This window comes from Penicillium samsonianum (genome assembly GCF_028829775.1).
Source record: "Penicillium samsonianum strain IBT 33392 chromosome Unknown utg000005l_segment0_segment0, whole genome shotgun sequence".
Lineage (NCBI taxonomy): Eukaryota > Fungi > Ascomycota > Eurotiomycetes > Eurotiales > Aspergillaceae > Penicillium > Penicillium samsonianum.
In genome coordinates this window covers 362,025-375,894 of record NW_026643263.1, presented here as the reverse complement: position 1 = coordinate 375,894, position 13,870 = coordinate 362,025, and the positions used below count along the sequence as shown (strand labels likewise).

Genomic DNA, 13,870 nt, shown 5'->3' with positions numbered 1-13,870 from the left:
ACTAAAAACGATTGGTACCAGCGAGTAGTTTCTGGTCAATCACCTCAATCCTACATATACATAGAAAAGTCCTCTGTACGGTTTATGCTTTTTACCGCATTCGTATACATCTAAAAGGGCATCTAAAAAGAAACAATCAAAAACACATCGGTTTGTCGACACCGAAGAGGTGTGAAATTTCGTGTGCAATAAGGAATTTCGGTACGAGATGAGCTGCTTTGACAGACGTTTCAGGAAGTACAGTATTTTACACATGGCACCAAGAAAAGCCAGGTAAACAGTGTTCGTTTACAACATAGTATTTGTTGGCTTCTTTCTTGAAGGTAGATTGATTTTCTGGTTGAGTTCGGCTGGATCGGGGTCGCCCCAAGTCCATTCTCGGCGTTTTGTTCCCAGCTTCGCGGTGGTCAGGTCACACTGTTCATTATAGATGCGCTTCTCGGCTTCGACAAGGTGTTTGGCGAGTACTGTCTCGTAGAGGTCCTGATCTCATAGCTACGGACCTCAAAAAAAAGGTGGTTGCTAGGCTGGAAACGCATGCACTAGACTTGCCATAGCAACAACTCTTGTATCCTATAATGATATTTCTACTGTATTACACCGCTTGGTTGTCATTAAAAGGGCCAAATATGTATTTTATATTGCCGTTCCGGCAAACTTTCTTGTAATAAATCAGCTGTTCTTGCCCTTTAGCATCCTTTGGTAGCTGATAGCGTAGCTATCAACGTCCGCATGTGTACAATGCTCCGACAACCATGCGCCCTCGGCGCGACGTGCCTTGACTATGCTCGTTTTTGTCCTGAAGTAGACAGCCGATTTTAGGCTCTTCGCAATACCAACACCAGGGTATACCACAACACCGAACATAGCGCAGCCCGCTTTAGTCGTCATATTTGCCACGCCCTTGCCAATGCCCGTCACAGCGCCCTTTGCACCATCCTTTCGGATGCCTTCATACGGCTTCATGACCAAATCGCTCACTGCCTCCACCATCCCCAGAGCGAAACCTGTGCCGCCAAGAGCGAATCCGCTTTTGATGCCAGTAACGGAACCGTCGTGCTGTGGCTTTTCGCCATATAATCGAGGGACGTTGCGCATTCCCTCCGTCATGGCGAGTGGGATGTCGACAGTCATGCCTTTCAGCGCAGTCGGCACAAATTTGGCAAGACTTTTCACTGAAGCTCCGACCATCCTCCCTGCAAGCCTAGCACTATTATATTCAGAGGCTGACGGTGTATCTTCCATGGAAACCATACTTTTTGTATCGTCAGCTCCCTCTTGTGTCTGTAGGGAGCGGTTTCCGGTAGAGCTGCTTATAGGCCGATGTACAGCTTGACTCGAGGCACTCGTCAAGGGCCGATCCCTGTGGCTTACTTGGTAGTCTTTATATTCCTCAAAGGGTTTGTAGAACAACCCCAAGACGGAATCAAGGAGTTCTGTCGTGGTTCCCATAACGGCAGAAGCTCCGCCTGTGATAGGGTCCCATCGACGATTCTCGATCACAAAGGGCTTGATTGCATGTCTGAATATTGGTTAGTTTCGTAGCTCCATGGACCAGAAGCTTCACGTACAATTTTAGTCGTTTTGGATTAATCAAATTTTGTGCGACTAGCGTTGCTGCCGCGACCTTTGACAGTTTTACGTTGATATCGCGTGTGGAATAAGACCACACTGCTGGTACCCCTGGACATATATCACAGGAGAGGCGCTCTAATGGAAGATGTGAATGGAAGGAAGAGACGGCTGCTTGGACTCCTGTTTCAGAAGCCATTTTGACCGCAATTGCAGAGGCTGCAGTGATCGCTTGGTCCGTGAAGCAATATCGAATTCCTTCAGCTAAGATATCAGCATTTAGCTCTTGGTGAGGGATGGGGACAGGACCAGCGCCCGCTGCAGCCACCATAGCACCCCAGAACGGTTGACTAAAAAGTAAGTCTCGAGGTCGTTTGAAATACCATTAGGGGTCAAGTCACTCACTCTCCGAAGAACGGGACAATAATTGTAGGTCTTGCATTCCGCAAGCCACAAGCCGTTGTGCCAGCGCCTCCATGATGGACCACCGCCGCCACGTGTTGGAACAGCCACTCATGAGGGCAATCTCCGATAAAATATACGTTCTCGCTTTGGTTTCCGCACAAATTCGACCAACCCTTAGAAATGATAACCCTCACACCAGCAGCATTAACCGCATCAAGAATGGCTGCATTGATCCTGATCGGATCTTCAAGCACAATACTTCCAAAGCCAATATATATCGGCGGTGGACCAGACGATAGGAAGACCTGAAGATCCGTTGGAGGGTCGTATGTTGGGACGTCACGGAAGAAGAAGCCGCAGACGTCTACATATCATGTCAGCCGCGTCTATCGATAACTAGAGGACTCCTTCGTGAGGCACTGACCAATATAAGACTGCCAATCCAACGGTTTGGGTACAAGAGCCGGAGACCAACAATATGTGAAGGGGACTTTCAGTATTTCAGGAAGATGAGGACCTTCAAACATGGCCACTTCGTCTAGATCAAGCTCTTTCCGCCATCGATTGACTACATCCCCAACCCTGATAGAATGGATTAGTACGGTGTACACGTGTTCTGTTTCAAATGGAACCTTACCCTTGCCATGTAAGCCAGTTGACAAGATCGTACGAGGCATAATTTTTGAACCCCTGGTCTGGACCGTCGGCCTTGAAGTTGGCCAGGGGATGTGGAAAAGACTTGGTACTGCTCCAAGGCATGGTGAACATCAGATGTACCGGGACGCTGAGAGCTTGAGCACAGTGAACATGTGCAAAGCTCGGTGGGTTGGCAATGATAGCGTCCGCCACGAATGGGTGGCCTGTTACCAAATCCGGCTTGATACATGATTCCCAACACCCATCCAGCATTTCCCGTATCATGATGCGCTTGCGACGAATCTCGCCTGCTCGAAAACTCTCCATGCTTGGGATGAGCCCCGGGGTCTTGACCATGTATGCCATTAGCTCTCTTGGATCGCCTCCAATTGGGTAAAACTCCAACCCCGATTCCCTGACGAAACTTTCAAACATATCATGTGTGGCTAGACGCACGCGATGACCATATCGCTTAAGTTCAGTTCCGAGGGCAATGAAAGGTTGAACGTCACCCCGACTTCCCACTACTTGGATCGCAATGTTCAATTTGGGGACCCAACGTTTTGCAGGTTGCCGGCTTGGCCCGAAGTGTCCCGACATGCGATCGGGTCTAACGGTCGTAGACTCGACATCTTGCGTCGGTAGTTCAGAGTATTCAGGTGGCGGTGTAGGAGATCTCGAGAAAGGGCCAGTGTAGAGCTTCGAAAGACTTCGTACAACCTTTGAGTCCCAGTCGATATCAACTCGACCGGCATCTATTTCTCGCAGGTCATATATCAATAAATCGAACGTCAAGCCCAGCATCAAGACACCCTCACGGGAAATAAAAAGGCTTTAGAAAAGTAAACATACCATTCAAATTGATACCACTCACACCAGTAGTCGAGGGACTAGTGGTGGATGCCTCCATGATAGGTTCACCAGGTAGCTCGAAAACACATCCCGAACGGCCATTGCTAGCCATCTTCGCTAAAGCGGCGGCGCCTATCGTAGATGGATTAAGTGAACAAGATGAAGTCCTGAGAACCAAAAAATATGACCGAGTGTAAAAACGAGGCAGACTGGACGCATCTGGTTGACCATTGAATTACGACATTAGACTTTGATCCACTTCAAATAAACGAATACGGCCCGGCTTCTTTACTTATTTGGTTGAATTCCAGCCTGAGTTTAAGCTTAACCCCAAAAGTGGGGCGTATTCGTATACGTTCAACGAAGTTTTATCGACCAATTGCGAGGAAATCTTTTGTGTTTGAAACTTGGAAACAAGTGACGAATCTAGGCAACCTCAAAAGCGATCTGTCCGTTTAATTACCTCGGCGATCCACCGCCACCGGCTAGAAGATTTACGAATAAGAACAATCCCTAGTCGGTTTAACCTCCTATCAATGGCGAGTGGGTCTGCTCGTAGATCCCGGAATCGTATACGTTTCGGCATCGGCGTAGGCGGCTCCCGCACTGCCGCGCTTCTTCACCTATTGTATGCACTGGGCGTTGGAGTTAAGTGGTTCCTTAAACCAGGGACGAACTCGTTTACGTATAGAACTAGCTTGTTCGTACCCTGCTCTGACACCGCGGTAGGCATCAGCCCACGATGTGTCCCGTCGTTATGTCATTGCCTGGTCAACATTTCCCCAGCTATAAAGCCGTTGGATCTGCCACGACAGTCTTGACAATTCACAAACAGTTGAGTACCAAAGAGACAGAGAATACATCGCCAGACAAAATCATGAAGACCTTTGCCACAACAATCATCACCGCGCTCATCGTTGCTGCTGAAGGAGTCTACGCGTTTCCGAGCACTGGTACCACACCGCTGAGGAACGAGGCAAGCAAGAAGGATATTCTTATCGGGTCTGGAGCGATCAATCCGATGTATCTCAATGATCCGGAGTTCGCCGCTGTCCTTGCCAATCAATTCAATAGCCTCTCTCCCGAAAATGAGATGAAATGGTCGTTCATTAACCCTACCAAAGGGCACTACAACTGGGATACGATCGATCGCCTCGTGAAATTCGCGGAAGACAACAACATGGTGGTCAAGGGACACGGGCTCATCTCGAGCTGCTGTAACCCTGATTTCCTGCTCAACATCACTCACCCTACGGCCTTTCATACTGCGATGAAGACTCACTTTGAGGCGATCATGCATCGATACGACGGCAAGATAGATCGGTGGGACGTGGTCACCGAAGCCCTGAAAACCCAGGGAGGCGGCCTGAACAACAATACTTTCTATCAAGTTCTTGGACCCGGCTACATTGCAGATGCCTTCCGCATCGCCCGAGCAGCAGCCCCAAACGCCAAGCTATTCATCAACGAAAATCTCGTCGAGTCACTTCCCGGCAAGCGCCAGGAACTCTACAACCTGGTCTCCAGGTTTGTGGCAAAGGGCGTCCCAATTGATGGAATCGCCCTGCAGATGCACATCACTGAAGTAGCCCCGAAACCAGGCGTGATCATGGAGATGGTCAACTCCTACAAGGCGCTCGGATTGGAGGTGGCAATCGCTGAAATGGATGTTCACACGCTCGACAACGCGGTCGAGACCGATATTTACGGCGCCGTCGTCAGCGAGGCTCTCGACGCAGGAATCACCGACATTAGCTTCTGGGGCTTTACAGATAAGCACGCTTACACCTGGGTGCAGGGCGCGAAGCCATTGATGTTCGACCAGTGCTACAAGCCCAAGAGTGAGTTTTACGCCACTCACGCTGCTCTCACCAACTTCGTCAACCGTTCCTGAGGAGCTTGAGGGCCATCTAGCCACCAGAGATTGCACTTTACAAGTCTGGAGTCACAGCCCTGCGAGATTGACCGTAAGCATGTTCGAAAAAAACATATTACAACTTGACAGCTCAACAATATTGGTTATAGGGACTTCTCCTTATAGCTTCCTGCTTTCTAGGTGATACCTAGCCTCTTTAGGGACTTTTAAGGAAATTTTATGACTTTGTGATTCCGATATATATCCGTTGATATTCCAAACTTTTTGCAACGTAATTTTCAATGCTATGATAATGCACCATTTTGATTTTCTTGAGATTGATATATAGTATTAATGATTCTTATCAATTGCTATCGACAAGTAATGAAATGGAATAATAATGTGGTTGTTGAGATATCAAGCTGTTGTTTTTGGGGTGGCCACTCGCTTGTAGGGCCGCTCGCATGTGAAATACGTTATAAATTGCTAGGAACGTCGATACAGAAATACAGAGTTTTGAACACCATTGATTGGACCCCTATATTTTGACAATACGGCCTATACCGACATCTTCTCGTTGCCTACGTTTCAGGGCACACTTCCATCGGAGAAATATTTTTACGAAGAAAGCTCCCTGAAAGTGATCTTAAAGGTCCAATAAAACTTGGCAAACTTGCAGGGATCCCCGCGCTCGCACCTGTCTCTCGCAAGGCTGGCTCGCTCGCCACGATCAACGAAACATATCCTGAAGGTTCTGGTAAGATGGAACTCCTAGATTCAAACAAATTCACGTCATTTGTAGCCGACTTGCTACACCAGTACAAAATTCCCGGTCTGTCAATTGCTGTCGTTCACAATAATGATATTGCCTCCGGAGGTTACGGTGTGGCGAGTTGCGAAGACAACATACCTTGCACTGGGGATACACTGTTTGACATCGCCTCATCCTCAAAGTCCCTGACTGCTGCCTCCGTGGCCTTGCTCGTGGATGACAAGAAACACCCTGAAGTGCAATACGAAGCGCTTATGTCGGATCTCCTGCCAGACGACTTTGTCATGCAAGAAAAGATGTATACTGATAGTATCACTGTCGAAGATGTTCTCAGTCACAGAACTGGCATGGCTAGGTGAAAGATTGTATTTTTTAAGAACTCCAGCAATATCTAATTGCTCGAACAGCCATGACAGTTCCTGCATGGGACCGAGCGCAATCCATCCCGATAACGCCAAGTCCATCACAAGAAACCTCCGAAACCTCAAAGCTGCCGCCCCTGTGCGCTCACGATATCTGTACTGCAACCAGATGTACACTGTGGCTTCACATCTCGTTGAGGAAATATCAAAACAAAGCTTCTCCGAATTTCTAGAAGAACGAATCTTCGCGCCACTCAATATGAAATCAACCACCCTGCAGCCCTCAAGTGCTCATGCTAAGGGTTGGCGGAGTCGAATGGCAAAGGGCTACATCTGGGAAAACAATGAGTGGCGCGGCTTCGATCCGCAGGAATGTCCTGAAGGTCAGGGTGCAGGCTCCATCATTTCGAGTGTTAACGATTTCATCAAATGGGTGAAAGCTTTGCTTCATCATGAAGACCCGATCAACGATAAGGTTTACCAGGGACTTACAAAGATGCGCTCGATTGTGAACCCGAATGCAAGGAGATTGAAGGCCCATACTACCCCCGCTAACTACACGGCTGGTATGGAGCTATATTTCTATCGTGGGAACATGGTCATTGGACATGATGGTAATATTCCGGGATTTTCGAGTCGTTTCATATTTATGCCTGACCAGAAATTTGGTGCTGTGGTCATGGGAAATTCCACCGGAGCTGGTTCGGCAGCCACGACGATTATGAGAACGCTGATGGACGAGGTGCTTGGAATTTCATTTGAAGACCGTCTGTTACAAATGGCCATTGGTCCAAAACATAAGGAGCCGAGAAGCCTCCAGAACCAAATAAAGCCCAAGTATCAGAAAGATTTCCTGCTGAAAGATGAGCGATTGGGGCAATCCAAGGAGCAATCGGAATCGCAATCTATACAACAGAATGACACGGCTGAAATGAGGAAGAACAAGAAAGAAAAGGACAAAGGAACGCCACGGAGATTCGGGCAACAGCAGGGAGAAAGGCCGAAAAATGACAGCAAAAATTTTCCTCAGGGAATGTCTCTAGAAGCCTATGTGGGGAGCTATTGGAACGCAGGTTATCACAACCTGACTGTTCTAATAAAAGACGGGCGGCTTTTTATCGACGCTACAGATCGCTCGATGGGTTTCACTATGACGTTCGATGATTTCAAGAATCAGGCCGAGTGTATTGCCTATTTGAAGGACAGTCTGGAGCTTACAGACAGTCTGGTCAATGCGAACTTTGTTTTTGGAGCTGGTAAAGCTCTGGTGATGGGATTGGATCTAGAGCCTGTTATTAAGGAGATGATATGGTTTAGACGATGCAGTGATGCTCTCGAATAAGTTAGACACGATACCGGGGCACAAAGGCACTACTAGCTGGTGATGATTTTCAGCTTATGTTGGTCGTGTGACAAAGATCTGTTCACTATGTTGATCGGATAGGCATAGGATTGCACGTCTGGTTGTATATCAAATAATCTATGTTTCTGGCCTGCCTGCACGCCTACGCTAGTCCTAGCCGTTAAACCAGAAGCCTTAGCCTATAATGAATATGAAAAGCTACGTCGGTGCATCCATGGCAGTGTTGGTTGATACGCTTGGAGCTTTCTCTTACGTTCAAACTAAAGCTCTATCCTGGATTGCCCGTGTATCAGATCTCATTGATGCCCTCGCACCCCACCATGCCGTATATTCCGAAGCGCGCTGCCAACACGAGCCGAGCTTGTCTCGCCCACATGAAAATCGCCCAAAGAACATTTCCGACAGCGAGGAACCCCAGCAGAAAGGCAGAGGGATTGAGGAGACGACCTCGGAACTGACGAAAGCGCAAAAGTCTCACCAGCGGGGCAAACGTAAGCGTGGTGCTGATGGAACTCCTGAAATTGACTCATGCGATCGACATGGCGTTCTCGAAGCACGCCACAAAGCCATCATTGAATATGACGGTCACACCTAAAAGTAATTGCACGAATCTTTCCACCAAATACCTCGTATAACCTAAAACCTAGCTTGGGGCCAAACCTTGGACTAGGTTGGGTCCGGGTCCAATTGGGTTCTGGAGAGGCCTAATTGAAGTAAGGAAAATAGGAGGGCAGAAGCAGGGCGGTATTAGGAGAGCTTTTCTAGTGCCTAAATTTGTATATAAACCAGAAATATATATTTAATCTATGGCACCTTGATTTAACGATTACCTGGATATAACGATATTTTTGCTCTGTCTAGAATATATCGTTAACTATAAATAGGTTTTACTGTATTGGGCTGGCGTGTGGGGCCAAAAGGCCAACCTTAGGTTAGGCCTCCCATGTTTTGAGGATCTTTCGCGACGATTGCTCTTTTCGGTTTAGTGCGTATCTAAATCATCTTATTTCAGTTCTAGTTGCGAAAGAACACTATCAGGCAGCGCCCTGGCTTCTGGTCCAACGTATATAAATCGCCGTAACCTTCATTGGAGAATGCTTCTCAATTTCTTCAGAATCTGAAAACAGCCAAACTACCGAGTATCCTGTCCCTAAACCATGGCGCTTACAACTGTCGCTATTATTTTTCTCTCTCTACTTTCAGCTTGCAGCCACGGAAGTCCTCTTAACAAAAAGCATGCCATCGTTGAATTGGACAATCAAGTCCGCATTCACGGAGCATCTGCCGGCAATATCGAGTCGTTCCTCAACATACGCTTCGCAAAGGATACCGGTGGCAGCAATCGTTTTGCCCCCCCCGAACCATACAGCTATCCGTACGGCTCAGTGATAAATGCCACTCGGCCTGGTGCAGCTTGCCCCCAGCAAAAAGTTCCCCTCCAAGGACTTGAGCTTTTTGACAATGTTACACACATTTCAGAAGACTGCCTCACTCTACGTGTCGATCGACCAGCCAATACATCAAGTACATCCAAGCTTCCTGTTATGGCATACATCTATGGTGGTGGAGATTCCATCGGCCAAATTTATGATTCAATATACGAGCCAGGCCCCTTGATCTCCAACGCCGTTCAACGGGGTTTCCCTGTGGTTTATGTGGCTATGAACTACCGCGTCGGCGTATTTGGCTTTGCTGCTTCACCCGCTTTGAACGCAACGGACTCTCTTAATGTGGGCCTCCTTGACCAGCGACTCGGTCTCTCTTGGGTGCAGCAGCACATTTCGGCTTTCGGTGGTGACCCTGATAATGTCACTATCTTTGGAGAGAGTGATGGAGCTACTGGAGTTGGCCTTCAGATAACCGCATATGGCGGTGATATTCAGAAGACCCCATTCAAAAGGGCCATCATGCAATCAGGCAGCCCCGCTTCAGACTTAGGCACTGCCAGCAATATATCTGCAGTGCGTACAGGTGAGCTTATAAAGAAAGTCAACTGCACATCCTCAGCCAGTGAGGCCGAGTTTGCTTGCCTGCGAAAGCTGCCGCTTAACATACTGCTCTCAGCTGCGGTAGAATATGAGTTCAGCGTGACAAGTTCTGGGTTCGATGCCTTTATACCGACCTCTCCGTCGACCTTTATTCCTGACAGCCCTTCAACACTCTTAACCAGTGGTCGATTTGCCCGTGATATTGACATTATCGCTGGCTGGACTGAAGACGATCAGTCATTTTTTACGCCAACCACGCTTAACTCAACCACAGATCTTGTTGAGTTCATTTACTCTCAGTTTCCAGCCTTTTCAGAAAGGAATGTTCAGAGGGTTCTTTCTCTATACCCTGTTACATCTTTCTCTGGCATGCCTGCCAAGAATATTTCGGCTCAGTATTTCCGTGCAAGCCGAATGATTCGAGATGCACAGGATGCTTGCCCAAGTCTGCATATGGTGCGAATGAATCATAAATACTCAGACGAGAAGACCTCGAACTATCTCTACGTTTTGAATCAGACCCTATTTGCTCCACTGTTCGCCGAGGCGGGGACCCCCTATCTCGGCGTTCCACATTTCAGTGATATTCCCTATGTCTTTAATCTGGCGAACACCAGATACTCTTTCCTGGCCTCACCAGCGGATCGAAAGCTGTCCACAGAAATGAGCAGCAGCTGGGCTTCCTTCGCTGCTTTTGGAGAACCTTCTGGAAGACATGGGACAATATTCAACTGGTACGACGCCATGAATCAAAGTTCGCAGGGTCAATATAACCTTCGAGTCCTCGGCGGCCCTAACGAAGGTGCTGAAGCAATTGGGCATGGCAAGAATTTCTATGAAGAACTGGCTAGGAGATGTGACTTCTGGAACTCTGCAGAAGTACTTCGAGAGATGGCAGTCTGATGGGTAGTGTTATAACTCCTGTGTTGTCAACATCAGCATGAAGAAGGCTTAGAGATCATTATATTCAGTTATTAGTGTGCATAAACTTTGAACATAACTATATCTATTCTATGAGACGACTCCGGTTCTGATGGTTGCTGCCTCGCGCCGCACCTCAGAGCTGGGGGAGATCACCCACCGCAGTGGTGTTACCGGGACCCAGCAACGCCTGATCCCCCCCCCCCCCCCCCCCCCCATAACCTCCTCCCCGCGTAGTGGGACTTCATTGTGACGCGCGGGCTGGTTCTTATGGGGGGCCCTCGCCGCGCTGGACTCCTGGTGCCTCCCCTGTGGTGACAGAAGCCCAGGGGCCTAAAGGCCCCCGGCACCGTTGGGGTCTTTGGATCGATGGCCGCTGGCCGCTGGCCATACCCGAAACTCAGATTCCTGGAGGGAGCCGCCCCGTGGGATCCGCCGTTTGCCGGCGTTGTCCACGGGGTCTGGACCCTTCATCTGAGGGCCACATTCCGCAGCCTGCCAGCGCCTTCACGGGCGTCTGGTCGGATCAACTGCGTGCGGACTGGTGCTGAGGAGTTTAGTGGGGGCAATTGGATGGTTTCAGCGTCCCCCCGGTACGCCGGGGGTGCCGCCGCGACCGGGCTTCAGAAACCATCTTGTAGCTGACATCCTGACAGTATAGTAGAAAGTGGTAAAGTTGAGAGATGGAATCCAGGTGATCGAGCTGGGAGAAGTGTCAGATGGAGAGAAGTGCCAGGTTGAGAAAAGTGATTCAAGTGATCGAGCTGGGGAAGGAAGGAACCGGGTAGAGCTAATTTGATTACGTGGAGACAGACCAAGAACCTTAAAATGTTTATTCCCTCGAGATAGGAGGTGTTGCTGTCTTGACGTATTGGTAGCCACAGCCATGGTCATCTAAGAACAAACCTGCTATTCGGCAATAACAGATCACCCTCACAGCACAGGGCCATCCACAATAACATGATTGCCCATCAAAATTAAGTGTCCATCTGTTTAAAATCATAGTATATGGGTAGAGTAATTGGAAACTGGATTCCTAACCTATTCATGTGGGAATATGCCCTAACGCACTATCATATCTCATTAAAAATCATTATTCTCAGTCTGTGATGTCCCAAAGCAACCTTGCAAGTGTCACTAGCGAGTCGAAATAAATTTCTCGGAATCGGACTGTTGTTGGCTGAATGACTGGGGGAATGCTGCGATCCCACCGATGATGCCAATAGCCATAAAAGCAAGAGAAATGAGAGACCAGATGACTCCCCAGCACTGGGAAGATCCACCGTACCTCTTCGCAAATACACTAGCATCAGAGCTGTTTACTTTGCGAAGGATGAGATCGTCGCACTAGAGCACAGGTTATTAGCGACATAAATCAACAGAGTGTAACTGGTACTTACAATATCCCAGACACTATACAAAGCAGACATGACACCAATGAACAGCTGTAGGGAAACGAAATTAGTATAAGTCGGCAACGGGACGAATCAAAATATCAGACATACCACGACCCAGCGCAAGGCTTCACCATGGGCAATGAACCAGCATGCCACCAACAACCCGACCGCAAGAAGCACAGTCACGATAGTCAACCAGTCTCTCCGTGCCCACCAAAGGGTAAGCAGAAAGCAGACACCGAGGATAATGCTGGCAACCTTGCTGGCGACAATATTGAATCCAGCGAAGATCAACAGAGCGCCGATAATCGACGACCCCAGGTACCCGGCAGGCAGAGTGATGGCACTCATACCGCCCTGCATGTGGGTGACACCACCTTCATGCGGATCCAGCGAGATAGACTTGACTTTTCCACCGGTACAGCAGGCAGTAATCGCATGGCCGAATTCATGGAAGGCAATCACCAGCATCTATCGAAGGAGTTAGTCGCAGTCTGTCAATACAGGGCGAGGAGTATTTACCTTGAAGGGCCATAGTACCCAGCGGACATATGGTAGATTCCATAGTAGCGCGATGACCACCACATAGGCTGCCATCACCCCTAAGGTGACGGCTTGGGTGTGGTTGACACTCAGGCCACGCCGGGCCAGTTGGTGCGGGGCCGTTTCCACCGCGCTTTGGGCTAGCGCTGCATATAAGGCTGGCATGATGAGCGATAAGCAGACTCGGAAAATCGAGAAATGGAAAAATGCAGATGTTTGAAATGGCTGAGGAAGCGGAAGTGCAGGTTATTATTTAATGGTAAACTATTATTAGCCCTGGAAAAAGATCATCCGCGCGTCCCTATAGGGACGCGCATGCCACTTGTTGATTTTGTGGCTGTTGTGTGGCTGATCTTCCTTGGCTATTTTTAGCGGCTTGGCCTTTTAGGCTGAAGGGTTTCATCTACCGTCTATCAAAATATCAAATATGCTATTCTTTACAAACGCATTCGCAGTTGCTGAATTTAATATGATATATGATTCACATAAAAGATACAATCACCTGAAAATGCAATGTAAGAGGGTTGTACCTGCCAACTGTCCTGAGTTATATATAGTGAAGTGGTGAGGCTGCGTTCAGTCTGTTAAATGTTAACAAACACACCTTGCATTTTTGACTGCTCTTTATCTATTCACCCACAATTCAATCTCAACCACCGGTCTTGCTTGACACTCAGCTTTGCACCAAATACGAAGACAAAATTAGGTCCCTCGGGCGTACAAGATTAAGATGGTGGTTCACGATGTTGAATCTTCCACGGCAGTCGTGCGTCTCATGGCATCGAGACCGACTCCGAGAAGAACTATGCGAGCGTCAACATGCAGAGACAAGTTGGCAAAAGCTTACTGAGACCTCAGATATTCTTTTCTCAATCACCCGGGCCCAATACGATGGGTTTCCAACACGGAATCCTTCTTATCCGGCCTCCACTCCAGCCCGATCTACATGTACATGTTGGCAAAATACACGTCGCGATGGTCATCTTTCAAAGTTGCCGCCTTTGTCTGCCAGGCACGGCACTGGAACCTGGTACGCGAGGTGGTGAACCCAAGCAAATATCACAAACTCACTGAAGTCGCTTCCCGCCACGAGATCAATCAAAAGGACTTCCAGCGAGTTGGCCATCAGCTTAGGCGTATCTGGCCACTGTTTCCATGAATCAAAAGTTGTGATCCCGGGATAGTACATGGTCTGATTACCCGT

General features: G+C 48.5%; 7 protein-coding genes across 7 annotated transcripts; 4 read left to right on the top strand and 3 right to left on the bottom strand.

Moving 5' to 3' along the window:
- Window positions 1–672: 672 nt before the first annotated feature.
- N7471_009038 (glycosyltransferase) lies at window positions 673–3,577 on the bottom strand (the record flags this gene model as incomplete). Its single annotated transcript, XM_057281757.1, has 6 exons — window positions 673–1,522; window positions 1,572–1,922; window positions 1,978–2,341; window positions 2,402–2,559; window positions 2,615–3,368; window positions 3,466–3,577. 6 exons carry the CDS (start codon window positions 3,575–3,577, stop codon window positions 673–675), a joined length of 2,589 nt encoding a protein of 862 aa, XP_057132640.1.
- Window positions 3,578–4,207: 630 nt separating this feature from the next.
- On the top strand, window positions 4,208–5,359 carry N7471_009037 (endo-1,4-beta-xylanase; the record flags this gene model as incomplete). The annotated part of the gene is made up of 1 exon (XM_057281756.1): window positions 4,208–5,359. The coding sequence occupies one exon, from the start codon at window positions 4,208–4,210 to the stop codon at window positions 5,357–5,359; it is 1,152 nt and encodes a 383-aa protein (XP_057132639.1).
- Window positions 5,360–6,082: 723 nt separating this feature from the next.
- On the top strand, window positions 6,083–7,796 carry N7471_009036 (D-aminopeptidase; the record flags this gene model as incomplete). The annotated part of the gene is made up of 2 exons (XM_057281755.1): window positions 6,083–6,447; window positions 6,500–7,796. 2 exons carry the CDS (start codon window positions 6,083–6,085, stop codon window positions 7,794–7,796), a joined length of 1,662 nt encoding a protein of 553 aa, XP_057132638.1.
- Window positions 7,797–8,974: 1,178 nt separating this feature from the next.
- On the top strand, window positions 8,975–10,708 carry N7471_009035 (carboxylesterase; the record flags this gene model as incomplete). The annotated part of the gene is made up of 1 exon (XM_057281754.1): window positions 8,975–10,708. The coding sequence occupies one exon, from the start codon at window positions 8,975–8,977 to the stop codon at window positions 10,706–10,708; it is 1,734 nt and encodes a 577-aa protein (XP_057132637.1).
- A 387-nt stretch (window positions 10,709–11,095) lies between these two features.
- N7471_009034 (uncharacterized protein) lies at window positions 11,096–11,371 on the top strand (the record flags this gene model as incomplete). The annotated part of the gene is made up of 1 exon (XM_057281753.1): window positions 11,096–11,371. The coding sequence occupies one exon, from the start codon at window positions 11,096–11,098 to the stop codon at window positions 11,369–11,371; it is 276 nt and encodes a 91-aa protein (XP_057132636.1).
- A 492-nt stretch (window positions 11,372–11,863) lies between these two features.
- N7471_009033 (M50 family metallopeptidase) lies at window positions 11,864–12,831 on the bottom strand (the record flags this gene model as incomplete). The annotated part of the gene is made up of 4 exons (XM_057281752.1): window positions 11,864–12,073; window positions 12,127–12,171; window positions 12,232–12,594; window positions 12,646–12,831. The coding sequence occupies 4 exons, from the start codon at window positions 12,829–12,831 to the stop codon at window positions 11,864–11,866; spliced, it is 804 nt and encodes a 267-aa protein (XP_057132635.1).
- An 814-nt stretch (window positions 12,832–13,645) lies between these two features.
- Window positions 13,646–13,855, bottom strand: N7471_009032 (uncharacterized protein; the record flags this gene model as incomplete). Its single annotated transcript, XM_057281751.1, has 1 exon — window positions 13,646–13,855. The coding sequence occupies one exon, from the start codon at window positions 13,853–13,855 to the stop codon at window positions 13,646–13,648; it is 210 nt and encodes a 69-aa protein (XP_057132634.1).
- Window positions 13,856–13,870: the final 15 nt, after the last annotated feature.